Source organism: Gigantopelta aegis, chromosome 2 (genome assembly GCF_016097555.1).
Source record: "Gigantopelta aegis isolate Gae_Host chromosome 2, Gae_host_genome, whole genome shotgun sequence".
Classification (NCBI taxonomy): Eukaryota; Metazoa; Mollusca; class Gastropoda; order Neomphalida; family Peltospiridae; genus Gigantopelta; species Gigantopelta aegis.
The window spans coordinates 20,107,500-20,129,508 of record NC_054700.1 but is presented as its reverse complement, the minus strand read 5'-3'; the positions used below and the strand labels follow the sequence as shown (position 1 = coordinate 20,129,508).

Genomic DNA, 22,009 nt, shown 5'->3' with positions numbered 1-22,009 from the left:
AGAGCTCAAAATGAGGTGGATGGTCATTCTTTTCAGGAGACAGCTAAATCACCATTGTGCAAGGTCGCCGATTGCTGATGAGTGTTTACAATTATTGAGTGCCATGTGTGATGAGATGTTTTTCCAGTACAGACAGGAAACTTGCATTAGATTATCTTTTCCAAGCATACAAAGTCTGCTGCATGGGTAACATGCGGCCATGTGATGAATCTCTTCGGTGCTAACCAAAGGAGTTTATCATACTATGATGTGTCTAGTCATTTCAAACAGTGCCCCACGGGAGGTAGATCAAGGTCTATGCTATATGATGTTCTGTCGGTGGGAGAAAGCGCATGGTGACCTCTAGTTGCTGTTCGTTAGGACTGGTCTCAACCACCACAACTGCCGTGCTTCATACATACTAAATGACTAATTTAACAGTGTACTGAGGTATTCGTAAAATAAAAACAACAAAACAAACAAGTTTAGACAGCCATGGAACAAATATAAACTATAACCTATGTACACAAGTTTATTTTAAGACATACTGGTATGAAGAACATTATGAGTAAGTTAAAGCTAACAAAGTATCCATTAATGCTATGACCTTGAGATATTTTGTCAACTAATAGTTCCAGAACCCTGTATTTTTATAGTATACTTTATTTCGAGATACACAATGCACTTCCTGAATCGTGTACCTGTTTTCTATTGGCCCTTTGTACTCAAAAGCGGTGCGCTTACAACACCTAGCACAAATCCTTGCTAATTTACTTCTTGGTTTGTGCAACCCAGAGTGATTTGACTGTTTACACCAGACCAAGATGGGCACGAACGTTGTGACGCTTCTTTTTCTGGCTACGTTTGTCACCGTGTGCTATGGATGGTCGGGGTAAGTTGTGCTTTATTGACACTCCACGGTTTAAATTATCATCTGTAAGTTCAAGTCGTTGGCTTGAGTAAACGCTATAGACATCCCTGTCTAGGCATATTCTCTTGGACTACCAAAACTTTTTTTTTCCGGAGAACAGGTGTGCCTTGTAATTAATTAATTGATTGATTGATTGCAAACGAGCATTTATCTTGTGCGTAATATATACTTCAAATATTAAGTAAGTGCAACACAAATTAACAGGAGAACAGGTAATATTTTATTAAATACACTTCCGAAATCGCTCACCCGACATCATTATTCTTATTCTAACTTTTGGTTTGGTTTGTTTTGTGGTTTTCTATTTCGTTGTTGTTTTATAATTCATCTTTTACTGATTAATTATATATTTTTGTATTTATTTTAATTTTGTTTGGGTTTTTTTTTCTTGATACATTTTAGTTAAAAATATTTTATAACTTTTAATATAAAGTAATTCATAGTAAGTTGTATTTATATTATCCAATTAATAATCACAAGACATCAGGTCTGGTGCTTATACAACTTTTATAATCTAGAGTCAAGACGCTAATGGAGTCTGAAACACTAATGCCATAACAATGCCATACATATTGTATGTGTGTGACGTCATTAGAGATTGAGTCTGGACTTTAAAGTTGTACATGCAAGGGCCCTGATGCTAGAGATACGTCATAATATTTTGAGATCGCCTGAAAGTATGTTCTACAGAATACTATATCCAATAACAGAAGGTACCAACACAAAGCTCTGCTCTAACCATACTGTTCGAATAGAACAAATCATCAGGATTCAGTGAAATTACAATAAAGTCCGAGTACTTTAGAAAATATCATAGGTTATAGATAGACACAGTTTCAGTCAGACATAGTTTCGTGTGTATTTGTCAACTACATGACATGTGTGTGTGTGTGCGTGTGTGTGTGCGTGTGCGTGTTGTTGGTATTCTTGTTGTTTCCAACCAGTGCACCACAACTAGCCAAAGGCCGTAGTATGTGCTTTCCTGTCTGTGGGAAAGTACACATAAAATATCCCTTGCAAATGTAGCGTGTTTCCTCTGATGACTAGGTGTTTGAAATCCAATAGCCGATGATTAATTAATCAATGTTCTCTAGTGGTGTCGTTAAACAGAACACATTTTAAACAAACGTTTTGTTGTTTGTGGTAGTGGTGGTAGGTGATTATGTGTGTTATGCATGGTTCACGTTATGGTTTCAAAAGTCCTGTACAAACGTCTTAGGGGTGGATCGATGTCTAGATCTGCGCAATAAAAGAAAATCCGTTGCCTTATTGTAATGTAGTTGGGTTTACGTATTGTATTATTATTTTTGAAGTGATTATTTCGTACCCACTGTTGTCGTGTACTGTAGAAGTCCATGAACTGATGGCGTCTGGTACAGGTTTCGTTTAATTTATTCAATGCACCAAGTCCGTTGCGTTAGGTTGTTTTCCCGTAGCTTGCTCGCGTTGTTCCCACAGTGAATACAATATAATACAGTCCCAGGTAGGTCTGCGGTTACGTATCCGGGGTGCTGGCTCCATTACACCATGACATAGCTATATCGAGCATAGATGTATATGATATAATCTTTGGGGTGGGACGTAGTCTAGTGATAAATCGCTCACCTGACGAGCCGTCGGTCTAGAAACGATCCCCGTTTGTGGGACCATTGGGCTATTTCTCGTTTCAGATTGGCATATCAAAGACATTGATATGTTATATCCTGTATGTGGGGTGTTGCATTTGAAAGATCCATGCAGCGGGTTTCCTCTCTAATACTATATGTCAGAATTACTAAATGTTTGACATCGGAAAGCCGATGATTAATTTTGATATAATTTTTCATTTTACGTACACTGAGCAGCAAAAGAAACGCGACTGTTAATTTAGTTTTCTTTAATTCAGTGAAAATTATTCAGTTTGAATTCCACTACATTTGAGTTTATTAAATTTGGTTTTGTGTTGTAAATGTTTTTTTGCTAGTTTTGGCTGTCTATTTACATAGTTGAATTTTTTCCATTAAAACAAAATATTTGAAACAATTTGCATACACAATGTATATATATATATATATATATATATATATATATATATATATATATATATATATATATATATATATATATATATATATATATATATATATATATATATATATATATATATATATATATATATATATATATATATATATATATATATATATATATATATATGTATATATGTATATATTGTTCTCCATAGTAGTAATTCAACAAGTGTCTGTTTATTCTCTTTTTATCACTTTTTCAATCAGACTATGTATTCAATACTAGCCACCCATGCTGTAGGTCTATATAAATGCCCCCCATGCTGTAGGTCTATATAAATGCCTAAATGCCTAACCCTAACGAGACGGACAAGACATAGAGGGTGTAAGACCACTCGCTGACTTGTCTCTTACTAAACCCCCTCTTAGACAAGAAACAGAGGGGAGTAAGACCACTCACAGACTTGTCTCTTACTAAACCCCGTCCTAGACAGACAAGATATAGAGGGGTGTAAGACCACTCGCTGACTTGTCTCTCACTAAACCCCGTCCTAGACAGACAAGATATAGAGGGGTGTAAGACCACTCACAGACTTGTCTCTTACTAAACCCCGTCCTAGACAGACAAGATATAGAGGGCTGTAAGGCCACTCGCTGACTTGTTTCTTACTAAACCCCGTCTTAGACAAGACATAGAGGGGTGTAAGACCACTCACAGACTTGTCTCTCACTAAACCCCGTCCTAGACAGATAACACATACAGGGGTTTGATACCACTCGCTGACTTGTCTCTCACTAAACCCCGTCCTAGACAGACACGACAGAGGGGTGTAAGGCCACTCACTGACTTGTCTCTTACTAAACCCCGTCCTAGACAGACTAGATATAGAGGGGTGTTAGACCACTCGCTGACTTGTTTCTCACTAAACTCCGTCCTAGACAGACAACACATACAGGGGTTTGATACCACTCGCTGACTTGTCTCTCACTAAACCCGGTCCTAGATAGACGCGACAGAGGGGTGTAAGACCACTCGCTGACTTGTCTGTCACTAAACCCCGTCCTAGATAGACAAGACATAGAGGGGTGTTAGACCACACACTGACTTGTCTCTTACTAAACCCGGTCCTAAATGGACGCGACAGAGGGGTGTAAGACCACTCGCTGACTTGTCTCTCACTAAACCCCGTCCTAGATGGACACGACAGAGGGGTGTAAGACCACTCGCTGACTTGTCTCTCACTAAACCCCGTCCTAGATGGACACGACAGAGGGGTGTAAGACCACTCGCTGACTTGTCTCTCACTAAACCCCGTCCTAGATGGACACGACAGAGGGGTGTAAGACCACTCGCTGACTTGTCTCGTACTAAACCCCGTCCTAGATGGACACGACAGAGGGGTGTAAGACCACTCGCTGACTTGTCTCTCACTAAACCCCGTCCTAGATGGACACGACAGAGGGATGTAAGACCACTCACTGACTTGTCTCTCACTAAACCCGATCCTAGATGGACACGACAGAGGGATGTAAAACCATTCGCCAACTTGTCTCTCACTAAACCCTGTCCTAGATGGCTGGGTTATATGTATGTGGTCGGGTCAGTGGGATTGAACCTTGAATGAACTATTCTGAGTTTGCTGCCATTGTGAGATATTTCCGACAAATAGATTTAAATTACATACTAAATTACTTGTGTTTTTTAGAATTTTATTGTGTGTGTATATCCGTTGTGCTTCTAGTGTAGTAACTCAAACTTCAAGTATTATGAGATGACATCCAGTTTGGGTTACTATGCAAACATTAGGCGGACCAAAACACATTAGAGCCATTCTAAACACGAAAATGTGTGTGTGTGTGTGTGTGTGTGTGTGTGTGTGTGTGTGTGTGTGTCCACTTAATATATATCGAGTTTGCCAAACGTAAATAAACCGAGCTCCGCCAAAGTTAAGAAACATATGTATGTTAGTTAGTGATGAATGCAGTGGAATGACATTACAATAACTCAGTCTTTACGGAAAGTTATATTTTGTCCAGTAATTAAGAACACGTTTCAGTATAGTCAAGTGATATATTGCATACTAAAAATGTGTTTGTTTTCTTTAACGACACCACTAGGTCGCATACTACACAGTTTGGTAATGGAGCACCATCCACCAACAATAGAGACATATTTCAGAAAATTAAAATTTTGATTAAACTAAAACTAAAAATAATAAATTAAACTCCACCTAGAGTTAGTGATTGGATTGCTCTGGTAGAATAATCCTCTGGAGCACACGTCATCAACCAATAGAGAAATATTTCTGTTTAATTAATATAACTAGAAATTTAACATTTGAAATTTAAAAGTCTTCTCCTAGAGTTTTGATTTGATAGTTTAGAACCTCAGTTCACAATTACGTGTGAATTAATATTTTCTTTAAAATATATGTATTTATAAATTGTATTTTGAAAAGTTTGAATTTTTATTAATTTAAAAAATATAAATAACAAATTAACTTTAAGAATTTTAAAGTATGTTGTCTCCTGGAGGTTTGATTGGATAGTTCAAGAACTCGATAAAATAATTATCAGGGACAGTCGTCACAAACGTTAGTGAGATATTTGTTACTTTTTAAATTTATTGTGAATTGTTGTTAAATTTTAAAATTCTAAATATAAATTTCCATTGAAACGTCTCGAGGTTTGATAGGATTGTTCTGAAACTCAATATAACTATTCTCAGGGTAAGCCTTTGCAAACTAATAGAGATATATTTTGTGAATTTAATAATTTTGAATTAATATTATTTGAGTAGTAGTAATAATAGTAGTATTAGTAGTGGTAGTAATAATAGTAGTAGTAGTAGTAGTAGTAGTAAACTTTTGCTAGTTTTAGAGTTTTGAACGGATAGCTCTCAAATGTTGTACTATGATTCACACGGGGAATTTTTACAAACTAGTAAATAGATATTTTAGAAATAGTTATTTTTTTTAACATAGAAGTTTTAAAGTTTATCTTCACCTACAGTTTTGAGTTGATAGTTCTGAAACTGAGTACATGTATACTTAATCTCTGAGACAGTCTTCACTGTCTAATACTGGACATGTTGATTTTGTGAATTTCTATTAAATTTAGAAATTCTAAATAGATATTTAATATTGAAAATTTAACAATCAATCTTGTCTTAATTTTTTATTAAATTGGATATAAAATTTAAATTGGACGTTTCAAAATTCTTCTAGAGTTGTGACCGGATAGATCTAAAAACTGATACTAAACCGAAACATTTTTCTTTTTGAATGGAAATGACGTCAAAGTTAAGCAACGTCATTTTGGATATCTAAACTATCATATAACGTTGCGGTTTTTTGTGTGTTTTTGTTTCGTTTTGGTTTTCTAAGAATGCTGAACAACTTTCAATATAAACATTCTATTGAAGTGTTTTTGTTGGATGCCTATGGATGCACACTTTAGTTATGGAATCCCACCGTAGTACGTTTATATAAATGTCACCGTGACCGAATTAATTTAGACGTATTTTGCATCTACTTTGCAAAGTTATCAAATTATGAAAGTTTGTGATCTGAAAAACATAACATACTTTGATTACAGTGGGTATGCTACTTATTATGGCATAGCATAGCATAGCATAGCATAGCATAGCATAGCATAGCATAGCATAGCATAGCATGGCATGGCATGGCATGGCATGGCATGGCATGGCATGGCATGGCATAGCATAGCATAGCATAGCATAGCATAGCATAGCACAGTATATAGTCATGTCATGTCATGCCATGCCATGCCATGCCATGCCATGCCATGCCATGCTATGCTATACTATATATAAAGGTTATTACCAGAGTGTTTTTCAGTATCGTCAGTAACATATATTAGGAATAAAAATTGTATTATGCGAGCCTCTGATATATGATACTGATAATACCGAAACACACTAGGGTAATAATCTCTTTATCATATAATCTCAGTCTTAATACAATGTTTTTTAAGCTGTACATGCAACTTTAATTCCAGTCTGCCATTACTAGATATTCAAATGGCATAAGAATATGTTACGCAGTGTTTATTTGTTTTTGTGGGTTTTTTTTAATGGAAATGACGTCAAACTTGAATATCGTCATTTTGGATATATTTACATAACAATAAACTAGTGCTTAACGTGTTTTGTTTTCTGAACGCTGGCCAGCTTTCATTGTACCTTTGCTATTTAGATGTTTTTGAATGATGACCATGAATACATACGTCTATTATGTAGTGTCACCGTAGTACATTTCCTTAAATGTCAATAACAGTGCCGTAACCTCGATTAATTTACATCTAATTTGTAAAGTTATCAAATTCTGAAAGTATGTGATCTGAAATATATCACATACTTTAATTACACTGGATATGCTAGCTAATATATATGATATATGATATGATATGATATGATATGATATGATATGATATGATATGATATATGATATAATATGATATGATATGATATGATATTATGTATATACTATTATCCTGTTCAATTATTTAGACCCAAAGTTTTTTGCAAATGTTACATTTATTTCCTATTCGATATTTGTTTTTTTTGCATTTACATGAAAACAAACCCAAACCCCGACAGGTTTTATATACAAATCATCATATAAAATGCACGAAGTTGACTTAATTCCACTTTTTAAAAATCTCTGTGTGTTCGGAATGCACGTTATTTCTCCTATAAATAACTAAGGTCATTTGCATATCAAAAGATTGGGATCTGAGGCTACGTGAAGGCCATTATAGCTTGTTTCACTAAATCAAGGTTATTATTGTTTTGCAGTGTGTAACAGCATTGTCTAATCTTTCCATTAAACATAGATGTAAACAAACAGAAAATGTAACCCTTTCTTGTAGGTGCATTATATTTAATCAATTTAGCTAATGTATTATGTATTTTTATTTTATTATATCAATTATATATTAGCATACCATACCTAACCTAACACAACTGAAGTGTAGCACAGTAATAAACACAAATCACCTCACACACCGCAGGAATGTGCTTTCCAAATTTATAAATAAATGTAATGCAGGGCCGGACCCAGAAGACCGGGGGGGGGGGGGGGGGGGGGGGGGGGGGGATAAAATGTCAAAGGCCACCAACATCAAATAATAATAAAAATGTTATTTAATTTGCCTCTAAATTGGGAACTCATATATATATATATAGTATTTATGGTGGTGCTAGGGGCTGGGGTTTGGGGGTGGGGTGTTACATTTGTAATGCGAAAAACCAAAGGGCTATTGTTCGGACTCGTATGGGTTCAACCACTTTTTCATCCCGCAGACACAGCCCTGAATGTCCAAAATACGATAGCATTGCTTGGTCAATAACATCATTATTTCGATCTATGACTGCACGTGCTATTGTAGCAATGTGTAAACCACGTAAAATACAAGTTAGGTAGGGTATATAAATTCATTGAAAATGTATTAGTCGACATTCTTGTTATTGTTATTTGAGGAAAAATATGGGTAAATCGAAAAACACTTCAGTTGATGTAAAATCGTGTATTAAGAACGTTTTCGATTATTGTGAAGATGAATATCAGCGCGGTAGACCTAGGTATGCTTCTTATCGAATTGTCGATCGAGTTGCCGCTGCACTTAAAGTTTCGGTTTCAACAGTAAAAAGAACTGTGAAAAATCTAAGCTCTACGAATCCGAGCACAGAAATCACTGTTAAAAAACGCGACCGAAAACTCATCGATTTATTTGATAAAGATGTTATTAGACGACGAGTATACAGATTTTATAGAGAGGGCGAATTACCTACATTACATAAGATTAACGTGGCTTTAAGGGAGGAATGTGGAATCAACATATCCATATCAACTTTACGAAGAACACTCCATGACCTCGATTTTAAATACCAACATATGTCTACAACCGGAAAAGTGATTTTTGAGGACGCCAATATATCAGACAGGAGACTGTCTTATCTCCATGCAATATCCAGTTTACGAGAACAGGGGTATTTAATCGTGTATCAAGATGAGACCTGGGTGAATGTCAACCACACAACATCCCACCACTGGACAGATATCCACCCGGGCACAAGTACCGCCAATCACCTGCCGAAATCAGACGCTGCTGATAGAGTTCCTAAACTCTGTTCGGTGACTGGGAAGGGAAAAAGACTTATTATTTGTCATGCTGGCTGTGATAAATATGGATTGATAGATGGCTGTGAATTGATCTTTGAGGCTAAAAAACACAGACGGAGACTATCATGGTGAGATGAATCATGACAATTTCATCAAATGGTTTGAAGAACAACTTATGCCTTCTCTACCAGAACCTTCTGTTATCGTCATGGATAACGCAAGCTACCACAACAAATTAACTGAGATTACACGATGTCCTGCACTAAACGCTAAAAAGGAAGAAATTCAGTCGTGGCTACGAAACAAAAATATACCTTTTGAGAGTAACATGACAAAGCCAGTTCTTTATGAAATTGTGAAAAGTAACAAATGTGCACAGCAATTTGTTACTGATGATATTGCTGAACGCCATGGGCACTTGTGTCTAAGACTGCCGCCAAGACATTCTGAACTCAATCCGATAGAACTGATCTGGAGTCAAGTCAAAGGGCACATAGCTCGTCATAATGATGGTAAAATGACCACGGTGCGGAGAGAACTTGCACATGCATTGAACTCTGTCACACCTACACGCTTATCTGACGCAATTAAACATGTAATAAAGATCGAAGAAGATTTTAGAAAACAAAATAGTTTTATAAGAAATAAAATACCCCCTGTGATAGTCCCCCTTAACGAAGATAGTGATGAAGAAATGAGTTTGTCGACTGATTAAGTTATTTCTCCTTACCCATCAGGAGTATTACTTTAATGTATGCATGAACTCTTTAACACCAAAAACAATTTATTTCCATATCATTCACTATCAAACAACATAACAACCTATAAACTAATCGACTAGAAATGCATATAGACTACACATACATACGAGAGAAATGTTTATTTAACGACACACTCAACGCATTTGATATACGTTTATGTGGCGTCAGACAAAACGGTTAAGGAGCATTATGACAGTGAGAAAGAAACTCGCTACCGCCACATGGGCCACTGTTTCCGATAAGCAATTTTGATAAGCAATAAGGGACGTTTTATATGCACCATCCCATAGACAGGATAGCACATACCACAACCTTTATACATCAGTTGTGGTGCACAGGCTGGAACTAGACACAACCCAATGGGTCCACCATGTGGGATCGATCAGTCGACCTACCATGAGCGAACGCTTTACCTCTGAGCTACGTCCCGCTCCATATACAAAAGAAGCCTTAAGTGGGGTTGGGGTTGTGCAGAGGGTCACACCTCCACCAATCGCATGCATACCATATTCTTCTCTCTCTCTCTCCCTATAACCATATAACCATAGATTAAAATATGTTGAGTGCGTCGTTACATAAATGACGTCTCTCTCTCTCTCTCTCTCTCTCTCTCTCTCTCTCTCTCTCTCTCTCTCTCTCTCTCTCTCTGTATGTATGTCTCTCCCTTCAGCGCGCGTGCTTGTGTATTCCACAATATAATTATAATATTTGATACATATTGTTTTTTCAAACTGAGGTTTTGTCACTTGAACTCCCCACCTGAATCCGAGCCTGCTTCATGTTTACAGATATTTTCTTAAATATAGGTCATACTACGATTTGAGCGGATAGGACGATAGAATCGAACATTAGTTTGAAACGCACTATAGAATGATGCTTTTGATATGCAAATGACCTTAGTTATTTATAGGAGAAATAACGTGCATTCCGAACACACAGAGATTTTTAAAAAGTGGAATTAAGTCAACTTCGTGCATTTTATATGATGATTTGTATATAAAACCTGTCGGGGTTTGGGTTTGTTTTCATGTAAATGCAAAGAAAACAAATATCGAATAGGAAATAAACGTAACATTTGCAAAAAACTTTGGGTCAAAATAATTGAACAGGATAATAGTATGTGTGTGTATGTATGTATGTATGCATCTATGTATATATAATTCACTTAGTAGTATACGAAGAGATGTTTCGTTCTGAATTTTATACGTTTCGTATCATTTCATTTTTGCAGGCATGTGTGTTATCGGAGAGAAAGTGATTTTGTCACAGTAAGAGTATGTGCATACAAGACGTGGTTTGGGTAAGTAATTTGTTTAGTTCAGCAGTTCTGAAGTCTAGATAAAAACAGGTATGGTAAAGAATGTTAGCCACATCCAAAGCCACCTACTTTTTATAATGCATTCCGTGAAAACAGCCCCACTATTTATGCTATATATATACAGAAACGACATCTTTTTTCACAATGTTTCTAAATACCCATTTCCTATATGCATATTATATAAATAGTGAAGAGCAAAATTTCCACAGTAATTCCGAACCCCATCCCCTCTATGATTACATACGTAAACATACGTAATGTTATTTCGTGATATTTGATTACAACGTGGAAAAACATGTTGTGTTTATTATAAAGTTAACATTAAAAATAACCTTACACTCGGATCATGTTCGTCGCCATGATATAAAGGGAGTGCATTGAAAGGCTCGGGTGTTGTATTATGAATGTCATCCTTGAGGATAATCATCACTTATAATCAAGTACAACAACTTGTCCAAATTCAAAATATCAATGAACTTTCTCTGTTTTCAAATTCAGTTAGCTAAGAGGTGTGTATTCGCAACAGTATTACTTGTTGAATTGGTATGCCAGCTACTTTAAAAATAACCAGAAGCCCTCTAAATTAGTTCTGATTATCACCACATTATTCTGGATATGTATTTTTAAAATGTACAAGGTACTAAACATGAAAGCTGTCCATTAAATACTTCAATAGTTGAAAACAATGAGGTACTATGAGTACTAATACGCCAAATCGTCGTTGCTTACCTTTATGAGCGCTTTGAAATGGTAAGCTTGTTTGTTTTACGTTCTACATCAGGTTAGATATTCCTAAAGTACTATTAACAATGCTAAACATAAATATACTCACACTTGCGTCATGATATAAATACATTTAGTTATTTTACACATCGATTAAATTAAGGATTTAAATGTAAGCCGATTGTTAAAGTAAAATATACGTTAGCTGAGATTTCATAAAGTTTAGCAACAACGTTTTTATTTTGTCTATGGATATACGATTTATTTTGTATTAGTGTATTATTTCCCTATTTTTATTGCAACTATGCATATGTAAAACAATATATATATATATATATATATATATATATATATATATATATATATATATATACTACTCAAAAGAATTTAAGGGTCAAAAATTTATAACCAAATAAGTTTCAGAGTGTATTAGATTGATGATGTAAACTACACCAAAAATTTAATTTATTGTTCCATATTTACAAAAACCCACAAACGTCACTGTATACAAGAAAGTCACATGACATGCTGTCAAAGTTGAAGGTTGTCAAACATGGATTTTACACATTAGAACATTCGTTTAATAGTGTGTGAATCCACCCCTGGCGCGAATACACTCGACACATCGTTGCCTCATGCTGTTGATCAGACGTCTGAAGAACTCTTGGGGAATGGCCTGCCACTCTGCCATAAGAAGTAGACCCAGATCATGAAGGTTGGCCGGAGGGGCATGGTAATCCCGAACTCTCCTGCCTAATTCGTCCCAGGCGTGCTCTATTGGGGCCAAGTCAGGCGAATATGCTGGCCAATCCATCCTGGCGATACCTTGTTGTCTGAGAAAGTCCGTTACCACCCTGGCGCGGTGGGGTCTGGCATTGTCATCCTGCAGAACTGCCCCGCCGCCAATCTGCTGAAGGCCTGGGAGAACCAACGGCCGGATAATCTCATTCAGATAGCGGATTCCATTCAGATTGCCATCCACCACACAGAGGGGGGTCCTGTGGTGGATAGAGATGCCGCCCCACACCATGACGCTGCCACCACCGAACCGGTGACGTTGTCTAACGTTAACGTCAGCGAAGCGCTCCCCAGGACGACTGTAGACACGAACCCGACCGTCATTGAACTGGAGACTAAACCTGGACTCATCAGTGAACATCACTCGACCCCACTGAACACGTTGCCACCGCAGATGAAGTGTGCACCAGTGACGTCTGGCCGTTCTGTGACGTGGTAGGAGTGGTGGTCGAACAGCCTGGCGATGGCAGCGTAGATTATTGGCTCTCAGACGATTGCGTATGGTTTGATCAGACACTCGAGTTCCAGTCGCAGTCCGCAGATTGTCACGTAATCGGCGTGCAGTGGTTGTGCGTTGACGTAGAGCCATATTGATATGTAGTAGCGGTCCTCTCTATTTGTAGTGCTTCGGGTCTTCCCGAAGTGGACGATTTCGAACAGAATTCGTTGCTTGGTACCGTTGCCACAGTCGGCCAACGACACTCTGACTGACACCAAGTCTCAGCGCAACATTTCTTTGCGTATTGCCATCCTGAAGCCAAGCAATAGCCCTTCCTCGATCTTCGATAGTCAGTTGACGTCGTACCATTGTCGAATTTGGAGTGTGCACCGTACACGAACGCAAGCTCCAATTATACGGAAATTCAGCATTGGGAACATGGAATACACATGCAAAGCGTGCAAATGAAGCGCTTTGTGAAAAAGCAAGTTATGGGCACTTAGCAGACCTTTCGCTTTCGCCCTAATTTACGTACAAATGTAAGCATGTTTTCGCCATTAGAACTAGTCGACAGTGTCAATGACAGTGGATTTTAATTCATTTATGGGTTGCTTAGACCCACTTTCGTCAAAATGGAACAATACCATGCGTTACATTATGGTCTAGCTAATATAAATTACATTCAGAAAATAATGTCGAAAATATCGTCTGACCCTTAAATTCTTTATATATATATATATATATATATATATATATATATATATATATATATATGTATATGTATATGTATATATATACTTAACTCCAAAAGAAACGCGAAAATTTTAAAATATTAAAAAACCCACATTTGAATAAACTATGTACAAATCGATTAAGTTGACCAATAGCCATCTTGTCAGCGTATCCAATTCCACATAACGCATGAAAAAAACGAGTACAGTGTGACGTCACGCACGTGCTGAAATTGATGACCAAAATCGATCTGGAATGCAAAACGGGTGGATCATGAAAGATGCGAATTGCACGTGAAACACTACCAGGCCTGGGTATAAAAGAAACGCCAGACAGCAATGTTCAACTCATTTTACGAGTAGCGATACAACGATGCCACGACTTAACGCTGATTCCAGACATAGAGCTTTGGGGAATTTGGAGGCCGGAATGGATGCCAGGCAGGTTGCACGTGCTTTCGGTGTCCATGTCTCGACAATCTACCGTCTCATAGACCGATTTCTACAGAACAACAACGTCGTCGACCGTCCACGTAGCGGCCGTCCCAGAGTGACGTCACAGCGCCAGGACCGTTACATCGTCCGAACTCACATGCGTGATCGGTTCGTACCAGCCACCACAACAGCCCGGCAGACAGTGGGAACCCACAACCGCCCCGTTTCCTACACCACGGTACGACGTCGTCTGATCGCCATCCATCTGAACTGTCGTCGACCGTACATTGGACAACGTCTCACACAGCGACACCGCCTTGCACGACACAACTGGGCTGTTCTGCATCGACAGTGGCGGAACCGACAGTGGCAGAACATCGTCTTCTCCGACGAAAGCCGCTACTGCTTAGATAGGGCCGACGGTCGTATGAGGGTGTGGAGGCGTCGAGGTGAGCGCTTCACAGATGCGTGTGTTATGGAGAGGGACCGTTGGGGAGGGCCTTCCGTCATGCTGTGGGGTGCCATATCCTGGGGACGTCGTGTACAACCTGTCATCTTCGACAACAACGGCCGAGGACGCGGCAGGGGCGTCACAGCACAGCGCTACATCGACGAAGTGCTCACGCCTGTGGTGGTGCCTTTTTTCGCGGGTCACCGTCAGATGGTTTACCAGCACGACAACGCCAGGCCACACATGGCACGGGCCACCCAGGCATTCCTGGCACAGCACAACATCATCACAATGGACTGGCCAGCTTTAAGCCCGGATCTGAACCCCATCGAGCACTTGTGGGACGAGGTTCAGCGCATGATGAACCAACGCCCTGCTCCCGTGGTGACACAGCAGCAGCTCCGCCAGGCCGTCGTGGACACCTACAACAACGTGCCCAGGGCCTTCATCAGGAACCTCTTCCTCTCCATGGGTAGGAGGTGTGCGGCGGTCATGGCCAGCAATGGCGGACACACCCGCTATTAGTGGACATGTTTGAGTGGCATGTGACGCCATTGAAGAAGCGCCATGGCCTTGACATTTCAAATGACAATGCGACCTCGATTTTTAACATGTCAATAACATGAAATCTCATCTTTACGAATTGTTTAAGTTTTTCATAGAAACGATTATTTTAAGAACTTTGGGACGTATTTCAATGAGTGCACTCAAAACCTCCAATCTACGTATTCGCGTTTCTTTTGGAGTTAAGTATATATATATATATATATATATATATATATATATATATATATATATATATATATATATATATATATATATATACACACACACATAGCCAGCGTGTATATAGTCACTTCTGAAAAAAGGTCAGAAACCAGGCATGAAGTAGCTAAAACGTGCTTTAGAATTAAACGTTAGTATGTTTTGTTAAATAAACATGTTGATTATATACATAGCAAGGAAATATATAGATCTACAGAAACCAAAATTTCCACCGGAACAAATATATTGTGGCTTCACGTGTTTTCCAATAGAATAAGCGAAGGAAATTAACAAAAAGCGAAATATACTGTCAAAAATTAAGAAATATGTATATAATAATTAATAAATATATCATTTCATGGTGGGGTTTTTTCGAGTAAGATTATATGTCAACTCGTGATGTGTGAAAACTGTATTTTCACTCATAGCATAGTGTATGAGAGCCCTCTCTAAAGCATATATACTTGTTTCATTCATAATTTTAGAATTTGAAAAAGTAGTTTATTTTTATCAGCCGGCATTCAAGCACCACTGTGACGAAACAATTGCGTTAAAACTTTCTCAATTTGGTACTAAAAAAGGACGTTCCAAATACATCATTGCCGCTCAAAAATATATTTGTAATAACACCAGTGTTTGTATGGGAAGAAGGCTATCAACTAAAGGATCGACTACGACTGGGGAAAGCCGATATTGGTTATTTCGCCCTTGTTTACTCTGCGAGTACCTTTACCCCAGGTCGTTTCAGTCGAGTCGTTTCGGCTCTGAATTATTTTTTAAAAATTAAGAAAATGTAGATATACTGGGATATTAACAAATATAAATCAGGATTTCCTATTATTCTGACAAGCTCAGGCAGGACCCTGCTATCGAAATACAGTGCTAATTGTGATTCCATTCGTATTAGTTTATACTCATTCTGTATGTGCAATTAACGTTCAATTCTAAATAACTGAAATATGAATACATTTTTACATTCAAATTCATTTTTCTATGCAGGATGTTCAATGTTTCTGTACAATACCTGTACAAAGTTCCAGTGCATGATAATACATCAATATAAATTAATATTATTATAGCTTTAAAAATATACTAACCATGATACCATTATTAGTAAGTTGTATGTTAGTGAGGTACTAAATCTATTTTTTATCTCAAGATATTTTTAGCTCTAATCCAGATGCCCCGCAGTTCACACATCACTCGTTGATATAAAAATCGTATTCAGAAGAAACTCACCTTGAAACAGCCTCTATAGATGAATTTTCCAAGAACAAAATATGCACATATCAATATTACTCATAAAACCCAGTGCCATCCAAATCTTTAAAAAACTGTTACTATTATGCACTAGTAATCAATATGCAGCTACCAGCCATTGCCACCCACGGGTCAGGAGGGTCAACTACATATGTACGGTGTGGTATGTATGCAGGCCTATGGTTTATATATTTATAATTACATTAGTTCATTGATCATCGTATTAAACGCTATGTTGAATGTGTTTTTTTTTATACCAGTTGTACTAATTGGACCTATAGAAGAGTAGAACGATATAGATACGTCCCGTACTGCTGTAGTGGTTGGAAAGGGACCCCAGGAAATCCAACAAACTGCGTTGTAGGTAAGACGGGTTTATATTAATTTACAAGTAATGAATAGGACACAAAAATATATTTAAAAAAACATTTATAGGGGTGTAAGAAATTTTATTAATACTATTACTATTGTAAGTAGCATTATGCCAAATAACATCTTACCAGTTCAAAAGTTCAAAACTTTAAAGATATTATGTACAACATATATATCTGAATCGTGTTACATATACATAGGAAGAAGTAAGGGAACGCATACATAGTAACAGCAAATATTGAAGGCAACCGATAGTATACCTACAATGAAAGTAATATGTTATCAGCTGTGTGTGCACTGTTTTTCATGTGATTTATTTTTTCGAAGTCCCTTAATACAAAGACGACTCAGGAATGTCCCTTTAACAATACAATACAGTATAATATACTGTATAATATAAATGTCTCTCTTCGCGTCACAAGTTACGTGGACCACCAGAAACGTGACGATAAAAATAAAGAATAATGCTATATAACTTCAAACAGAGAACGGTACAATGACCACTTGTTGAATAATTTGTTAATAATATGTTTTGCTAAAATTTATTCTTCTTCTATTTGCATATTTGTTTAACTTCGATCTTGAAATAGGTAATATGTATTTCATTCCTTTGCATTTTGGATTTATAAATAACAAATTTGGCTAAAAGTATTTTTAAAATAAAAAATGCTATCTGTTTTAATGTTTTCTTTGCGATCGATGGAGAGCTGTAGGTTAAATATATGAATACAAGACTTTAGTAGCTAGTTTGAAAAAATTTATTCCAAACATTCTGAACCCCATTACGTTAAAACAAGAGGTGTTTAATAGATTATTTGCTGTCATGACATTAAGTACACGACTTGCTGTCAGTTTGTAAACAAAAGTATATTGGTAGTCAGAGTTCTGTGTAATATTCTATATTGAAACCAACTTAATTTTACATCACGTGTTGTCTGAAATCGCTTTATTTTGGACGAACTGAGATCTGAAGGAAAATGATACTTCCACTTTCATATAACTGTTATTGGCACTTCCGGTATAATTTCGATCCTTTCGCCACAGAGCAAAGTTTTCGTTGAACCGGTGAATCGTCTAAAGGAATATTTGTCTCGAACTTTTTATTTTTCATTTTCTTAAGCTATGCTTTAAGTCCTGAAAGCCTTTCAAATTTATGTATGACAGACACTCAGAAACCATTTGTAGAACGTTCGTGATGGAAATGCAGATAACTTATGTACTTGAAAGTACATGTTATTCTAACATATCTGTTATTCTAACATATTCTTTTACCTTTAGAAGGTCTTACTTCTCTCCCAGCGCATATAGTGGGATTTACATTTAGTGTTTTTCACTTGCGAAATGCTCAGAGTACTAGACATGTCTCTTTGTGCATTTTTGCGTTTGGTTCACTTGAGCCGAACGTGGATACGACTGACTAGTGAATGATCTTTGTCAATGTTGCAGCCATCTGTCGTCCAAACTGCAGAAACGGAGGAGTCTGTGATAGGCCTGGTCACTGTAAATGTCCCTCTGGTCGTGACGGATACAGATGTGATGGACAATGAGACAAAAGGTAGACACAATAATAATTACTCCCACAGTCTGAACTGCCATTTCATATTGCAAGTGACAAGATGTGTGAATACACATTAGTAAAAATGTTAAGAGATACGCTATGATATCAGCCAGCATTACTAACATGTATTATTATACCAGTACTAATGTAACATAACCCCCTAATGTTTGGCAATAATAAAAAAATAAAAATAAAAAAATAAAAAATAATTTCCACCGAAAGTCTAAATTTTACGAATGTCGAATGAATTCCGTGTTTTGCATGCAAACTACCGTTAAACCACGTGGCTACATTCTAGAGAAATGTTCAGGTTACCTATGATTAGATGTATTCAAAGAAAACAATTTGAACCAAAAAAAACAACAACCCCAACACAAAAAAACCCGCTTGGCGTTGAGTATATATACTTAACAAAATAGAAAGTATACATATTAGAGAAATGTATTACAACATAATGTTGTACCTTATCGCAATAAAACCTTTAATTTAGGTCATTTACATGCAAAACAGACATTTTTAATTTACACATTTTAAAATAACATAAATTAATATAAAACTGAAATTGTGTACATTATATTTCGGTATTTATTTTTTTTTACAGAAACTTCAAAATGACTCTGGACCTGGATATCTAGCCAGAGTCCAAGTTAGATAAAAAGGGGCGTGGTGAAATGCATGGATCCCCTGGCACTTATATACAACGATATGAACTTTGAAAAACCGCAGTGTCTTGTGTATTTTTGTTAGTTTGTAGATTACGAAATGAAATCTCACTTATATTCTCAGTAATTGTTTTATTTTTATCCAGCAATACTATATATTGTCAGTTCTAACGTCCAATTTACTTGAAGTTATCCTATATTTAGCAAATGTACTAAATATAAGAAAGAAACCACCTAATTTGTAGAAATAAGTTATTCGTTTTATTAGAAGATTAAATATGTCAATTTGTAAACAATTCTCAAATGTTAGAATGGCAATATCAAAAGTACTTGACCCTCAAATAATTTTAGTTATATGTCTGTAAAACATTTCAGAGTATTAGGTGTGTCAATTCGGATGTCTGTTAAAGCTGATTTTATGCTTAGTAAATTTCTATAAACAGTTGTTAGTTATGTCAAATAAGACATTATCTTTGCTAAGTTGACTTTAGTTCCTGTTTTACATTGTATCCATTATTTTACTTCTTTCCATAGATTACGAACTTGGTCATACTTACAGAATGATATTGAGAGAGGAAACCCGCTGTCGCCACTTCATAGGCAGCAAGGGATCTTTTATATACACCATCCCACAGACAGGATAGTACATACCACGGCCTTTGTTACACCAGTTGTGGAGCAATGCCATGAACGAAAAATCGCCAATGGATCCACAGACGGGATCGATCCTAGACCGACCGCGTATCAAGCGAACGCTTTACCACTGGGCTACGTTCCGCCCCCTTTAAGTAGAATTGCCCTATATTAATAGCCGTGGTGTATGTTATTCTTTTTTAAGGCATATTAAATATAAAGACCCGTTGCTGAACATTTATTGAAATGATCCATAAACATATTAGTAATTTGAAGCATATATCACTAATTCTCGAAAAACTCATGATCTCCTATTTAGCTGACTGAACCCTCAAAAAGATTGTTTCGCACATGGCCAAAGAGTCCTTTTTTACAAGATGGTGTATGTATGAGTTTAATATGACAATTAAGCAACAACTCGCGAAATCCCCCCAGTCCAGTGTACTCGACTATAGAAATCACCCCCAACTGTCATAGCATGCGTTTTTTACCTTTTAAAAAGGATATCTTCCTGGTTGCAAACTACTGGGCTTGTTTTTTTTGTTTGGTTTTTTTGAAAGTCGTAGAACGGATTTATCGTGGGACCGTTATGTATGGTCTTGCAGGGCCGTAGCTAGCATGGGGGCAAGGAAAGCATTATAGAAACTTAAAGAAAATTATCTTTTTAACTGTTTAAGGAGTTTTAGACTATTAACTACTCAGTTGCCCCCCCCCCCCCCCCCCAAACAAAATATCCTAGCTACGGCCCTGTCTTGTTGTTGAGAAGTCTACATTATACAGTGCAGCTATAACATACTTAAAGCTATGAATTGCTCTAATACGAAAACACAATCATATTCTTTGTGTTGATCCGGACGTCCTTCATACTTGGAACCATGGGATGAGGTATTGAATAACACTGTAATGACGTCGGTGTACCTCAGACAAGAACAGGTGTAATTTATATACATTCGGGACGCTGCACAATGACAAAAGGAACATATACAGTCTGCAGTATACATAACAATTGTTGTCTTGGGGATTTAGACTCTGTTTGTTGAAAAATGCATATTGCTACTACAATACTGTTTTCCTTTACATTAAAATGAAAACACCTATAGTTCGAGGATCTCAGATACTGAACCTTATATGACCTCTTTCTTATGTTTGTTTTCATGTGTACATGAGACAAAACAAACAACCCAAAAAACCAACACAACACAACAAAAAACTAAACAAATTAAACAATAAACAAATAAAATAAGCAAAAGAAACACCCCCCCCACCCCCCCCCCCCCCACCCCGATACACACCCTACAAATAACAATACAAAACAAAACATGTCCAGATCGTTGACAAATTTGCGGCTAGCAAAGTCTATCCTTGAGAATACGACAATGGTTAAATTGTTTTTGTGCGTTTTGTTTTTTATTGTCATTTCACCACAGTTTTTGTTATTTTAGATACTGTGAATTGTAGACTACTTGACACAAATGTTTAAATTAACCTTTCTCGCTCACAGCTGCGAAACGGTCAGGACTCGTTCGCACTGGATGTGTCGCGTCGCGGCTATCAAATACAAAAATACCCCAATTCCAGTGACACCGTTCACACTAGATGTGTGCGGTCTGGATCGTATGTTCTATCGTTCGTGACACTGCCAATATTGTATTTGATTTGGTGTAGCCGTACCGCATTCAGCATTAATGTGAATGGACCCTAAAAGACGGATAATCATAGCATCAGAGAAATTATATTTCTTTTTGTTTTCGTAAAATCTTGGACGCTTCTCCACCTTAAAGCCATTTCAAATTGAAGAATGGTGGACACGGAAGAAATTCGAAAGGAAACGAAACGAAACCAATATACATATACTTAACGACACGTCAAGAGAGTTTAAACGGTTACGGCCCGGGAAGTATATAAACTTGTAACCTTAATTCTATGTAGTAGAACAACTTGGTGTTTACCAATTACGAATATCTACTTCCCGGCACTAGTTAATTGGCTCATTACATAATTGTCGGTGTGTGCAGTTAAAAGGAAAAAAGAAAGAAAA

General features: G+C 37.1%; 1 protein-coding gene across 1 annotated transcript; it reads left to right on the top strand.

Moving 5' to 3' along the window:
• Positions 1-767: 767 nt before the first annotated feature.
• On the top strand, positions 768-19,461 carry LOC121377361 (epidermal growth factor-like protein 7). Its single transcript, XM_041505336.1, has 5 exons — positions 768-871; positions 11,058-11,126; positions 17,007-17,110; positions 18,565-18,673; positions 19,278-19,461. Exons 1-4 carry the CDS (start codon positions 804-806, stop codon positions 18,663-18,665), a joined length of 342 nt encoding a protein of 113 aa, XP_041361270.1. The 5' UTR covers positions 768-803; the 3' UTR covers positions 18,666-18,673; positions 19,278-19,461.
• The last annotated feature ends 2,548 nt before the right edge of the window (positions 19,462-22,009 follow it).

What these genes read in the sequence shown, in the direction of transcription:
- LOC121377361 (XM_041505336.1), top strand. Translation starts at nt 804, where the DNA reads ATGGGCACGAACGTTGTGACGCTTCTTTTTCTGGCTACGTTTGTCACC. An exon ending in GTGTGCTATGGATGGTCGGG is followed by an intron (nt 872 to 11,057) that starts GTAAGTTGTGCT and finishes TCATTTTTGCAG; the next exon opens with GCATGTGTGTTATCGGAGAG. An exon ending in GCATACAAGACGTGGTTTGG is followed by an intron (nt 11,127 to 17,006) that starts GTAAGTAATTTG and finishes TTTTTATACCAG; the next exon opens with TTGTACTAATTGGACCTATA.